We start from the raw sequence: 13469 nt of genomic DNA on the forward strand, positions 1-13469 counted from the left end.
TGTGTCGTCCGGTAGTGTGATTTCAAGAAACTCGCCTGGCCAGACTGTTGCGTTGCGTGGTGGTGCACGGAGGACGGTTACAAGGCGTGCCGTGGTCGAGGTGAGGGTGGAGTGGTGGGCTCCATAAGTGTAGATGGTGTTGTCTCCAAGGATAATCTGCCCTTTTGCAGGTCGGACCGCAATGTCATTTTTCTCCATAAAGGGCGTGCCGGCTAACACTTCTACGTCTAGGTTTTCCACAACGAGACCTTCAAATGAGAAAGACTTATCTGCCCGGGTGAAAGAAAGGCGCGTTTCACCAACAACACGTAACTGGGATGAGCCGTCGGCCTGGCTTACGGACTGAGAGCTGGTTGTAATATTGCAACCGAGGCGTGTCGCGGTGGAGAGTCTTATCATGTTGCCTGTGGCACCGCTGTCGACGGTCATTCGTACGGTATGGTGATTGTAGAAGACGTCTAGATATGGTGACTGGCGGGTCTGTATTCTGAGGACGACCGCGTCATGGGCAGTGTGTGCAGGGGGGTCGATGGACTCAGTCGAGGGCATTTGGGCGTGTGTCTCTAACTCAGAGTCATTGTCGTCGAAGATGTCAGCGATTTGTCTAGCTTTAATCATATAGCGCCGATCGCTATCTGGGAGAAATTTGCATTCGCTTAGGAAGTGATGAGTATCCGACCGATTAGCCTGACTGCAGAGTGGGCATATCTTCGAGGAGCGGGGCTTTCTTGATGTGGTCTTGCTATTTGGTGCCGGTTTCCACTGATTGTTGTGGCTTGTGGCAGGTTTCCACTGATAAGTGTTGTTGACGGCTGAGCGAAGGATCTTTGCATCATCGGACGTGCGAATTTCCTCTAGCAGGGAGCTCAATGCCTGAGAGATTTCTGGTTTGATCGATGCGAGAGTCCTAGAACGTAGCTCTGTCCCGTACCGTTGCTTAACAAGGCGAGGTAGTGATGGGTGAATAAGCCTCAGCCAAGTCAACACTATGAGGTTTTCTAGTGTTGGGGAAAGTTCCTCTTCTTCTGTTACTTGTTCGCCATGGTGAGTTAGGTTATTGGGTTTGAGGAGGGAATCCTCGGCGAAAGCCATAAGTCTTTGAAACAGGTCTTCCGGGCGCTCGTCGGGCTCTAGATGGATGTCGACGAAATCTATGAAGTGTGCACCAGTTACTTGAAATCCAAAATGTTGTCGGATCGCCTGCCAGATAAACTCTAGAGATGTAGAGTTCTTAACTAAAGTGTTTCTCGAAATAATAGGACAGTAGTTTGCGATTTGTCCTAGCATAAGTTCTAAAAAGTTCACCTTCTGTTGGGCAGTGAGGCGTTTTGATTGCTGAACGGTTTCATCATCATCGGTATAGCCACGGAGAGGTTCGGTCTTTGTTTTCTTTTTCCATGTAGCTCCATCGGCAAGATAAGTTGAGAAATTTGTATCGAGAGACAGCGTATACATCAGGTTTTGCTTCCAGTTTTCAAAACTGGTGATAGTTTCGGTTTTAGATAGGCTCCATTGTTTTGGTGCTCTGTGAGTAGCAGCCATTTCTTCGGTAAATAAGTTGTGCTGTCACAGCGGCGTTTGCTGTTCTATTCTGTGATTTTTTTGGCGAAAGAGACGAAGGGACGAAATCCAGCTGCCACCACGCCAGTTGAATAAGACCACAAACTAGGACACAACTTGGAAACGCTTTAATCAACAGAGAACCAAAGCCAGTATCGTAACACAGCAAAAACAAGATGGCGGAGACGTGGCAGGATTTGGTGAACGTAACATAACTAAGTACCGCTGACCGGTACTGGCGCAGAATAGGGGCGGAGGTATCTGTTTTCAGTCTGTTTTTTGTAAATTCAGCTCAAAAAAAGCCAGGAGTCAAAGGGTTAATTATTTTGGAACTAAAATACTGTAACACATATGCAAATAGTTTGGTTTATACAACTGCATGGAAATTGCCTTATAAGGCAATTTTCATGCAGATAAAGAGTAAGTTGTCAAAAGATATATAAAATGCAATTATATTATCAAAAAAGTTAATTAAGTTTTCACACGTGTAACAGAACCTGTAAACAGAACCTTTTACTAGTTTATAGTTCAAGAATTATGGGTGCATTCTTGAAACTCAACCTTACATAGAAAACATCTAATATAAGAAAACATCCACATATTTTAGATTCACAGAGTTTTCAATTAAAAAAACAAGTTTTTGACAAAAGCAGTTTTTCTGATGTAACATCTGTAACGCTAACAAAACTACAATTTAAAAATCAGAAAATATAGCTTGGGCAACTAAGGTCTGTAACAAAGACCTGTTCTTTTGGCTATACTTTTAGGATAGGATCCCCAAGATATGGTGAGTAAAAATTTAAAAAAAAATGGGGGTGTACCCAGTCTCGTTTTGGTGCTGTGGGTGGCCAAACACAGCCTACTTTTGTCGAAATACGGCTATTTCATGAAGATTGTATGACCACAAGTTAATACTGTAGCAAGGTGATTATCGAAATACGGCTATTTCATGAAGATTGTATGACCACAAGTTAATACTGTAGCAAGGTGATTATCGAAATACTTTGAAATCATGTTTATGTTATACCAGATGGACCCCCAAAGTGCTAATAAGACTAATAAACAGACAGACAGACTTCGTTTAAGGAGGCTCATTAGTAATTCTTTATAGCATTTTTTATTTTACTCAGAGGTCAAATAAAATTGACCTCTAGAAGTCTCAAATCTCGTCCGATTTCATTCATCTTTTTTGGGGATGATATTTAATCATCCGTGTTTGATGGGCTACTGGTTTATTTTATTTAACGGTAACCGATTTAAAGTTATTTAATATATGAACCGACCAGTATTTTAAGAACTTTCCAGTATATTTCCAAAAATAACTGATGCTTTTTCTCTAAATTTGCGGAGAGACATAACTTATACTTATCAGTTTTCCATATGATGTTGCGCATTAAGTGAGCTAAACAGGCTACAATCGATTTACAATGGACAATAGCCAGGTAAAAGCCTTGTCACTTCTTATATTGACCTTATTTTACACACTGTCATTTATATTATTATTATTATTATTATTATTATTATTATTATTATTATTATTATTATTATTATTATTATTATTATTATTATTATTTTTATGTACATATTCGATCACAGCTGTTAACAGCTGGTAGGTTATGTATCGAGGTCAAGTCGTATCCCACGACCTCAGACCTTGAGCACCTGTCTTAGTAGCTGCACTGATCTGAGGAGAGCTCCTTTCCGGAGTAACTCGATCCTTGTCTTTAAGCCAATCGAACTTAAATGCTTTGTCAAGTTTAACCTTTTCGCCGACATTAGCATCTCCTGGCACAGCAATATCAATTACTATGCATTCACCTTCTTTTCTGTTCACTATTACGATGTCAGGTCTTTGTGCTTGGATTTCCCTATCTGTTTGGATGGTAACACCCCACAGTATTTTTAGGTCAGGTTTTTCGATGACTGGTAATAGCTCGTGTTCATACCATTTTTCTTTAACCTCAAATCCAAGTTCTTTCGCAATTGCCCAGTGCACAATGCTGACCATGTTGCCGTGTCGGTGTTTATACTGGCTCTGTGCCATCTTGCTACATTCACACAGTAAGTGATTCACCGTTTCATCTTTCAAGCCACACATTCTGCATAAGGGAGATATCTGTTGTTTTTCTGTTTTCGCCTTTACTGCATTCGTTCTCAGCGCCCGGTCTTGAGCTGCTGTGATCAGTCCTTCTGTCTCTTTCTTCAAGTTTCCTTTTGTCATCCAGTCCCACGATGACTCATCCCTTATTTCTTCCGTCTGTCTAAGAAACTGACCATGTAATGGCTTAGTCTTCCAATCCTCTTGTCTTTTTTCTTTGAGCTTTTCTTTTAAGACCCTAGCAGTCTGTTCTTCCTCTACACGAAGTATTCCTTCATTCCTCACCGCTAGAAGTAACGGTTCCTTGCTTTTGTGAACATAGTCTGCCAATCCCTTTTATTATTATTATTATTATTATTATTATTATTATTATTATTATTATTATTATTATTATTATTATTATTATTATTATTATTATTATTATTATTATTATTATTATTATTATTATTATTATTATTATTACTATTACTATTACTATTACTATTACTATTACTATTACTATTACTATTATTATTATTATTATTATTATTATTATTATTATTATTATTATTATTATTATTATAATCTTGTAAATATATCTAGCAACTGTGGAAAAATAATAAACTGGAACTGACATTGTGACCCAATGCACTGCAGAAGATGGGGGATAACATATGACCTTTTCTGGGGGGGGCTATATGCGTAACACATTATTATTATTATTATTATTATTATTATTATTATTATTATTATTATTATTATTATTATTATTATTATTATTATTATTATTATTATTATTATTATTATTATTATTATTATTATTATTATTATTATTATTATTATTATTATTATTATTATTATTATTATTATTATTATTATTATTATTATTATTATTATTATTATTATTATTATTATTATTATTATTATTATTATTATTATTATTATTATTATTATTATTATTATTATTATTATTATTATTATTATTATTATTATTATTATTATTATTATTATTATTATTATTATTATTATTATTATTATTATTATTATTATTATTATTATTATTATTATTATTATTATTATTATTATTATTATTATTATTATTATTATTATTATTATTATTATTATTATTATTATTATTATTATTATTATTATTATTATTATTATTATTATTATTATTATTATTATTATTATTAATAACATATGACCTTTTCTAGGGGGGGGCTATATGCGTACACAAGCAATAACAACAACAAATAGGAATGACTAAAGGCTAATGCATAGCTGTCATTTCTCCCGCATTAGGCGGGAGTCGCAAGATTTTGAACCCTTTTCTCAAGCCTTATTTTCTTGAAAATACCCATACATTTTCTGTATTCCCCCGCATTAGCTATCTTGGTACTTCTAATACATTCACTGTATTTTCTAAAGATTTTTCCTAAAGCGAGGTTGACAGCTTTTGTTTTCATGCATTTATCTACCGGAGAATTGATAGCGTTGCCCATTAAAATTACCAGAGTCCATTCCGCGTTTTCCTTACCTGCACATATATAGCAATGTGATAATCCCAATGACAACAACAATCCAATAATCCATGCATATCTCAGAAAACTTCCCCGCAATATCAGCTATTGCAGTCTCCCCCCCGCTGCAGCAATCTTGCAAGCTATCCATGCTCAATTATTCAGCAAACAGCAAGAGAGGCGAACCGAATGCCAAGCAATATCTGCTATTGATGTCTCCCTTGTACTACAGCAATTTTGCAACCATTCATGCTATAAAAGCTTCAGCAAAATGCAGGTTTGGGATATTCTTCACTCAGTCACGCAACTCTTGGAACATGTGGTCAGCGGTATGCTCTTTGGGACTCCGGTAAGTACTTTATGCAAGTTGTCTTTGCCTATTAGCTTCCACAATGCTTGGTTTTACAAAGGGATCACGGCAAGATGTATTCATTTACCGCGCGATTGAGACTGTTACGAAAATAAACCAATTTGTTATGCAACGCGTCATGTGTGATTGTTTTGTAAGGGGAGATACCAGTTGCGCTGTTGGGGGTGTGTTACGGCATTTTCGGTTAGGTTGCCACGGCCGATGACAGAGAAAAAATACGAATGATAGATTTTCAATAAATGGATACAAAATACTGAAATAAAAACTCTATAGCGATGCTGGGGCGGACATATCTAGCCTAGCCCTAAAACTTTAACCCGAAGTGATGGGGGCGGGTTATCCATAAAAGTAGACGGAGGTGATCGTCCTATGTTTTAGGCTGTGAAATTGCTACTTTAAACTGCTATGGTGGCGTTTCCAGGAAAATTGAAAATATGATTGATTAGAAATCGCTTCGACTACACCAAACGTGATAAGGGGTAAGAATTGCTTTAAATTAAAATATAACAAAAATTGTACATTCTATTCGGATACTCCTCCCCCCAACTCCCTATCGCCACTCCCCCCCCCCCCGCCAGCTTCCCTCTCACTCCTGTCACGAATGACCGATATCCATGCCTCTCCAGTCACGTGACTTATTCTGAAGGTCCCACAACTCAAATCCTATCGCAGTCTGTTTCTCTTCTTCAACTCTGATTGGTTTATCTTCTCGTGTAGGCGCGATGCCATCGTACAGCCCGATAATGACGTCGTGATGACGAGATCGCCTGGTTACCAATAGTGGTGAACCTTTGCTTGAATCAACCGCATAGTACTTGGGCTTGTATCGCAGGCACAGAAATATAGTTACAAGGATAGTAAGAAAAGTTGCAGTTATAACAAATATGATGACGAAGATGACATTAAAGATGAAATACTTGTGGCTTTGGTCAAACGGATTACCGGTGTTCATGTTTCTCCTAGTTGTACAAGGAGGTTCTTCAGGCTCCTTCTTATTGGTGAAACATACGCGTCGTAGCGACAACTTGGGGGTTTTCTCCCTGGCTGTCAGTCCCTTTATCAGTGGGGTAAGTTGAGGTAAACGCCCTGCTGTGCCTGAAGATAAAAATTGATATATATGCAAAACCAGAAAAAAATCAAACTGTAAACATCACTTTACATCTAACGTCGCAATACTTCCTTTATGAGTAAAGAGTCTGTTAGCAGCCATCTTGTCATCCTACCAGAATATCAAGGGAGAGAAAGCATCCATTCCCATTGGCTGATTTAGGAAAGCTATTGCGTCATTCTCGATTGAAATGGGTAAATTTAGATGTATTTACATGGTTATCTAGAAATTTCTTTAAATAATTTATCTTCCAATCTACATATAAGTGGGCTGGCAAGGACTCTTAAGATATGCCTGGCCGAGCTGTTTGATTGGTTGTGGCCCTGTCACGTGCTTGTTGCACAAGTCGAGCCGTACACAACAGAGAATTACATCGAGGAAACAAAAGATCGTTGCTCTCTGCATCAAAACTTCTTTTCGGTCTTTTCAAACCTCCGCAGTTCTGATGCAGATTCAAACAAATGCTATCATTTTGCTGTGTAAGCTCACGTAAGCCTCGCTCGGCACTTTACAAAATATATATGGCTATATAAAACTAAATTCTCTTTGGCCTGTGGAACTCAGGACATATATTCAAAGCAAGCGAATATGAAACCTTATTCGCTATGATAAGGTGTTACGACAGGCTGATATTCCTTAAGGTGAAAATGAAACCTTATTCACTATGATAAGGGGGTACGTCAGGCTGATATTTCTTAAGGTGAATATGAAACCTTATTCCTTAAGGTGGCACACTCCTTATGTCGTAATTGTTCTGATTGTTAAAAACACATTTAGACGTCGTACAGGACAGATGGTGGGAGTAGGGTGGGGTGGGGCCAGTCTTAGATACCATAAAAGAATAAAAGTGGATACACCCCCCTTTCTTTTTTAAGATTTCGTGGACCTCATAAATGGACTCACCGGGTCTTTTATATAAATTACACATCTTCTTTTTGAGAGTACAAATACGTTTTAGCTTGAGCAAGATAAGTTCACAATACTCGTTTGCCGGTTGATGTTTCTGGGTTCAAAAAAGACGATTTCTAAGCCGCCGATAAATTGACAGTGAATGAATGAAAACTCCAATTGTAGTTTTTCTTCTTGAACGATCGATATAAAGCAGAATGAAAACGACTTCACATACAAAAAATATTATGTTTTATGTTGCACGAATAATAAGATATTTCTCTTACCCACCCAAATTGCTAGTAACCAAAAGGAAGCGAAGATACTCTAGTTTTAGAGCGAAGCACTACACACACATTTTGCCCTATAAGATTTGTAAAATCTTCATCTAGATTTCCAAAATACGCGATGTTATGGGACCTACTGAGGGACAGGTATATCAAGAACAGGTGGCCAAGCGAGAATGCTTTGACAAACATTCCTTGTGAGACTTGTGTCACGAATGCTATAGAAAGCAAATTATCTCCCTAAAAAGCACGATAATACCTTCACCTTAACCTACAAAGAATTATAGTATTTTTCCAAACCATCCTCTAAAGACCATACCATGAATTATATTGCTGGGGAGCCTTTTGAAATGATGAAAATGGCCATCCATCAGTATGGCTCAAATTCTTACCTGTAATTTTCCGCTTAATTGATTAATTTACCTTCCCTCCCAAAGATTTCGCACTTTAGTAACCGCTTTAAGCACCCGTTGGTAAAGCAATGTTTGTAATGCAGTGGTAGCTGTATTTGAAGTAAACTGTAAACAGCATTATTAGTTTATTAGTAACAACAGGAAGAATTTCCGTAAATGCCCCCCCACCTCAACACACACACAGGGCACCATTTCTGATTTATTTCGTTTCATTTAATTAACATTGCCCTTGTGCATGCAAAAAACTGGACTACGAAACTACGTAGCAGGTAACTAATAATGCCAAACACCTCAAATTACCTATAATAACTTATGTTATTAAGGCATGTATATGCGTGTGCTACAACGACTTCACAAGACAGGCAGCGCGCACTGTTCAGACTTCACCAGACAAGACAGCGCGCACTGTACAGACTTCTGTAGAAATCTGTACAGTGCACCATAACTTGTCTATTGAAGTCTGTACAGTGCGGTCTATCTTGTCTATCGAAGTCTTTACAGTGCGCCCTGTCTTGTCTGTTGAACAATGCAATACAATATTCTTTATTTTTGGAGGGTTAAATTTTAACCGTGGAGGTTTCTCACAAATGGTTCTCTCTTCCTACCCTAAACTAAAAAACGTATATATATATATGACGTCATTCAGCAGGACATTCAGCAGGACCATGGCGTCATGAATAAATAATCAAGAATACATAATCTATCAGATTATTCCTTGCTTAATCAGATTCCCATTATCCATTATCTTTTAGGGTCTTTATTTTTGGGTCATATAGGTCTTTGTTTTGGTGTATTTTCACTTGCCCCATTTGTGGGTCATTTTTAGCCTTCCAATATTCACATCCGGGCCCTTCTTAAATCGGACTCCCCTATTAAAAGCTGGGACTTCTAAGGCTGGGAGATCTTGAATCGCCTTTAACTCTGCTATGTAGGCGCTGCTTAGTTCAGCAATTTCAGTCAAATTGCCATTCTTTAGAGTGTCCTCGATCTGTGCAATTTTTGACCTAAAGGCAAGGTATTCTTTTTTATTTATTTATTTATATATTGTAATCCGCAAAGCGTGAGCATGAGGCGGATATATAAAATTACAATAACAAAAGGAAATGAAATAAATGTAAAAGGAAAAAGAATACAAAATAAAGTAATAATGTAACACTACTGTCTCTTCATTTTAACATTATATGCAAAATTCACTGGATAACAGCTCCTTAAATTTAGCAAGAGTTGGTGCCTCTATTATGTTATTTGAGCGGGTTAAAAAGCTAAATTTAGAAGTATTTGTGTTCGAAGGCAGGTTTATGAACCTCTTGGGGTGAGAGGAGCGAGTAGATTGCTTGCGGGTTTGTAGGAGATCTTTGGGAATATTTATGTTTACAAGGCCATACACCATTTTGTAGAACATAGTAAGTCTCGCCATCTTCCTTCGTAGCTGGAGGGAGGGCCATTTGAGTTCTTTTAGTAAGCCTGTCACAGTCCCTGGTTCATAAACGTAGCAGTTCTTTGCGAATCTTGCCGCTCTCCTTTGTACGCTCTCTAGGTCCTTTATTTGCTTCTGGACATGTGGATCCCACACACTAGAAGCAAATTCCACACGTGGGCGCACGAGGGTAGTGTACGCTCTTTCTCGAACAAAATCAGGGCAAGCCCCAAGATTTCTCCTTATAAAACCGAGTGATTTGTTAGCCTTTCCAACAATATTAGTGACATGAGTGTTCCAGTTCAGATTTGAGGACAACTCTACACCCAAGTATGGGTGGCTCTGAACAGCTTTTAATGGAGTCCCACCCAGCGTGTAATTATAAACAATGGGAGACTTGGATCTATGTATTCTGATAATATTACACTTGTCGGCGTTGAATGACATTTGCCATGTTTTAGACCATTTAAAAAGGAGATCAAGGTCTTTCTGAATAACTGCTGCACTCTGTGGGCCTTCGATTAGGCCATATAAGATTGTGTCATCCGCAAAAAGTCTAATACGTGAAGTAATCCCTGAGTTGATGTCATTGATGAACAAGAGGAACATCAGTGGTCCCAGGACAGTCCCTTGGGGGACCCCTGATGTGACTCTGGTTGATTTTGATGTCTCCCCCTCTACAACAACTGTTTGATTTCTGTGGATTAGCCAAGACCTGACCCACGTAAGTGGCTTTCCACGGATACCGTAAAAATCAAGTTTCTGAAGCAGACGCCCATGGGCAACCCTATCAAAAGCCTTTGAGAAATCAAGTAGGATGCAGTCAGTTTGGTTTCCTTGGTCAAGATTGTAACACAGTTCGTGGAGCACAGTGATGAGTTGCGTCTCGCAGGAATACTTTTTCCTGAAGCCATGTTGTATATGTAGGAGGATATTATTGCTGTCGAGATGGGACATTAGGTGGCGAAACAAAATGTGTTCCATGATTTTACAAGTGATTGACGTTAAAGATATAGGACGATAGTTAGAAGCTAGGGACTTATTCCCTTTCTTAAAAATTGCATGAATGTTAGCATTGCACCAATCCTTGGGAATCTGCCCAGTAAGAAGTGAGTAGGTGAACAGCTTTTGCAAAAAGGGGGCCAGCTCTTCAGCGGCAGTTTTTAGTATCCAACTAGGGATTTGATCGGGTCCACTAGCTTTGTGCACATCAACACTCTTTAGGAGCTTAGCAATACCACGTGTGTCAAACTGCAGATCAGCGATGTCAGGGAAGGGTGATATAGGCAGCACTGGGAGGTTGGATGTGTCCTCAACTGTAAAAACTGATTTGAATTGATTGCTTAAAATCTCAGCTTTGGTCTTGCTGTCAGTGATGACATTGCCATCAGGCGTTTCTCGTAAACCAGCAACTCCCACCGTATCCCTGCGCCTAGACTTGACAAAGGACCAAAATCGTTTACCCATAGATGGCTTTTTGTCTTGTTCTGGAGGTTCGAGCAGGTTGGCAATATATGAGTGATATGATTCTCTTAATTGTTCTTTGACTTTGGCTCTGAGCTTTTTAAATTTCATCCAGTCAGACTGGCGTTGTGTGGTTTTGGCCCTATTGTATAGCCTTTGCTTCTTCCTAATGGCTCTTCTGATTTCGCCGGTCATCCAGGGTACATTCCAACGACCAGATAAATGCTTGTGAGGGATATAAGTGTCCATAATGCTAGAAAGCGTGTCCTTGAAAAAAGCCCAGTATGTTTCAATAGGCTGGTCCCATTCCTGCCAATCAGGGGCTAGTGCATTAGCAACGGCTGCCCTTAGACCATAGACATCAGCCTTCTTATAGAAGAAAACCTTGCGGGGTTTTTTCTTGGGTGTACGTGTTTTTAGATTGACAGTGGAAAGGACTATGCTGTGGTCACTCATGCCATTGAGCACCTCAGTCCTGGAGATCAGATCCGGATTTGTTGTCAGCACCAGATCGAGGATGTTGTTTTCTCTAGTTGGCTCTGTTACACCTTGGGACAGAGAATGTTCATGGATGGTATCAATAAAGGCTTGATTAACCAGAACTCCATATTGGGGGTTATCCTTAACAATATATTTATTCTCACAGTCCGTGCAGTCCCAGGAGATATCAGGTAGATTAAAATCTCCAGTGACTAGGACGTTAGGCAAACAAGGGCTTGATGTGATTTTGTTCAATGTTGAGTCTAGGGAGTAAATAGACTCGGGCTGGCGGTCTGGGGTTCTGTACATACACCCATTATATAATGGCTTGGTGCCAGCAATTTCAATTTTGCACCATACAGACTCAACATGTTCATCCTCAAGTGAGTGGATTCTAGAAGATATAATAGAATCCTGCTTTGTTGCAACCAGAACACCTCCACCTCCACATTTCCTGTCTTGACGATAGATTTCATAACCCTGAAGCCCTAGTTCAGCTGTAAGGACATTGTCGTCAATATGAGTTTCAGTGGCATTGATGATATCAGGTTTGAAGGTATTCACAAGGGACTGAAGTTCACATCTCTTCCTCTCACTTCTCAAACTTCGACAATTAACTGTCAAAATAGACAGGGAGTGCTTCCTTATAGGTTTAGATGATTGAGAACATGATGTTGTGGAGTCGGGTGAATACTGCTGATCGCCAGGAGACGAAGAAAGGAGAGGAGGGCCCAGAGTGGTATCAGAGGAATCAAGACACGAGAACTGGTTTGAACATTGGACCATAGCGAAGGAGTCCAAGAGGGAGCTCGAGAAATTGGGCATCCCGCAGGCGCAACATTCCCAGACGCAAGATGAATTGGCGAGAGCGTCATATATAATCGTGTTCATGTTCAGGCAACGAATATGAGACCAAATATCACAAAAGTCACATTGAATTCCTCGCTGGTTTATCCGTACCGGTTTGCTGCAGATTCCGCAAGGGAATTTGTAGTTAGGCCCAGGATTTGGCTCGACAGAACCACTCAGCAGGAGTAAGGACAGAAGCGTGAAGAGTTTGGGCCGTTTTAAATCCAAGATGGCGGGCCTTGTAGCAGATACCCGGAGACGATGTAGAGCCTCTAATCCGATTGTTTCGGATGCATTGAACGCCGAATGCTTTCCCTGTGTTATTAACAAGCATTTCTTGTTTGATTTATCTTGGTTCGTACGAATATTAAGAGAGTAACAGGCGATGGTAAGCAATATCAAAGGAGCTACAAAATCCATGGCCGCCATGGCCGACGACCGCTGACCGCTCTCTTGCTACACAAGCAGGACTGATAACTGATGTAAAACCGGTTTTCTCTTGAACTTGTAGAATTAAGGAATCTGCTTGTTCTTTTATATTTTTTTGCATGGTTTCTGCATGATTTAATATTTCCCGAGACAACGACTGATACGTAGAAAAGATACTCAAGACCTTTTTCAGCTTTGCATCCAAAACTCGTTTTGCGGTTTTAAGCTCGTTTCTCAATTCCAATTCTTCTTTTCTTCCCGGTGCGTTTTCTACTAGCCTGACAAGGAGGGAGTTAGTTGGGAGGCATTCCGCTGGATTCGTTATCTTCGTCTTCTTCCTACAAATCGGACACTTGATAAAACCTTGCTCTATCTTCATCTTCTTAAGGCACGATAAACATACATTATGCGCACACACAGGCAGGCATTTAGGAGTCTCGAATATTTCCGTGCATATCGGACAACAGATCTCCTCCTGAAGAAAGAGTTCAAAGTGTTTTTGATCGGGTTTCCTCTTGGCCGCCATGTGTTTTCACAATAAGCTTAAGTGATATTTTGGATAATTCTTCACTTACAAACAATAATTTATTCAGCTCCGAAATCAGTC

The 13469-nt window shown here is 39.3% G+C and overlaps 3 protein-coding genes and 1 long non-coding RNA gene across 5 annotated transcripts in view; 1 reads left to right on the plus strand and 3 right to left on the minus strand.

Annotated features, from left to right (window-relative positions):
• Nucleotides 1-2624: 2624 nt before the first annotated feature.
• On the minus strand, nt 2625-4008 carry LOC125560711. Its single transcript, XM_048723002.1, has one exon. The coding sequence runs from the start codon at nt 3779-3781 to the stop codon at nt 3188-3190; it is 594 nt and encodes a 197-aa protein (XP_048578959.1). The 5' UTR covers nt 3782-4008; the 3' UTR covers nt 2625-3187.
• Nucleotides 4009-4198: 190 nt separating this feature from the next.
• On the minus strand, nt 4199-5625 carry LOC125556707. The gene is made up of 2 exons (XR_007306815.1): nt 5175-5625; nt 4199-4243 (listed from the first exon to the last, which is right to left on the minus strand). It is a non-coding gene; the product is annotated as an uncharacterized LOC125556707 (long non-coding RNA).
• Nucleotides 5626-6111: 486 nt separating this feature from the next.
• LOC5513493 (ufm1-specific protease 1) overlaps nt 6112-13469 on the plus strand; it is a 17966-nt gene continuing 10608 nt past the window's right edge. The window contains exon 1 of the mRNA XM_048723001.1: nt 6112-6594. Within this exon, the coding sequence (XP_048578958.1) occupies nt 6412-6594 (183 nt within the window). The 5' untranslated portion in view covers nt 6112-6411. The remainder of the gene's footprint in view (nt 6595-13469) is intronic.
• Nucleotides 8410-13469, minus strand: part of LOC5513459 (tripartite motif containing 13) — a 10825-nt gene continuing 5765 nt past the window's right edge. The window contains exons 2-3 of one of the 2 annotated variants that reach the window (XM_048722999.1): nt 12882-13390; nt 8410-9247 (exon numbers count right to left, since the gene is read on the minus strand). In XM_048722999.1, coding sequence (XP_048578956.1) covers nt 9020-9247; nt 12882-13390 — 737 coding nt within the window. In that variant the 3' untranslated portion in view covers nt 8410-9019. Of the gene's footprint in view, nt 9248-12881 lie in introns of both variants that reach the window. The other variant, XM_048723000.1, reaches the window with a different exon arrangement.

Source organism: Nematostella vectensis, chromosome 15, assembly GCF_932526225.1.
Source record: "Nematostella vectensis chromosome 15, jaNemVect1.1, whole genome shotgun sequence".
Taxonomy (NCBI): domain Eukaryota; kingdom Metazoa; phylum Cnidaria; class Anthozoa; order Actiniaria; family Edwardsiidae; genus Nematostella; species Nematostella vectensis.

Excerpts from the sequence above, each read along its gene's own strand:
- LOC125560711 (XM_048723002.1), bottom strand. The coding sequence starts at position 3,781 with ATGACAAAAGGAAACTTGAAGAAAGAGACAGAAGGACTGATCACAGCA.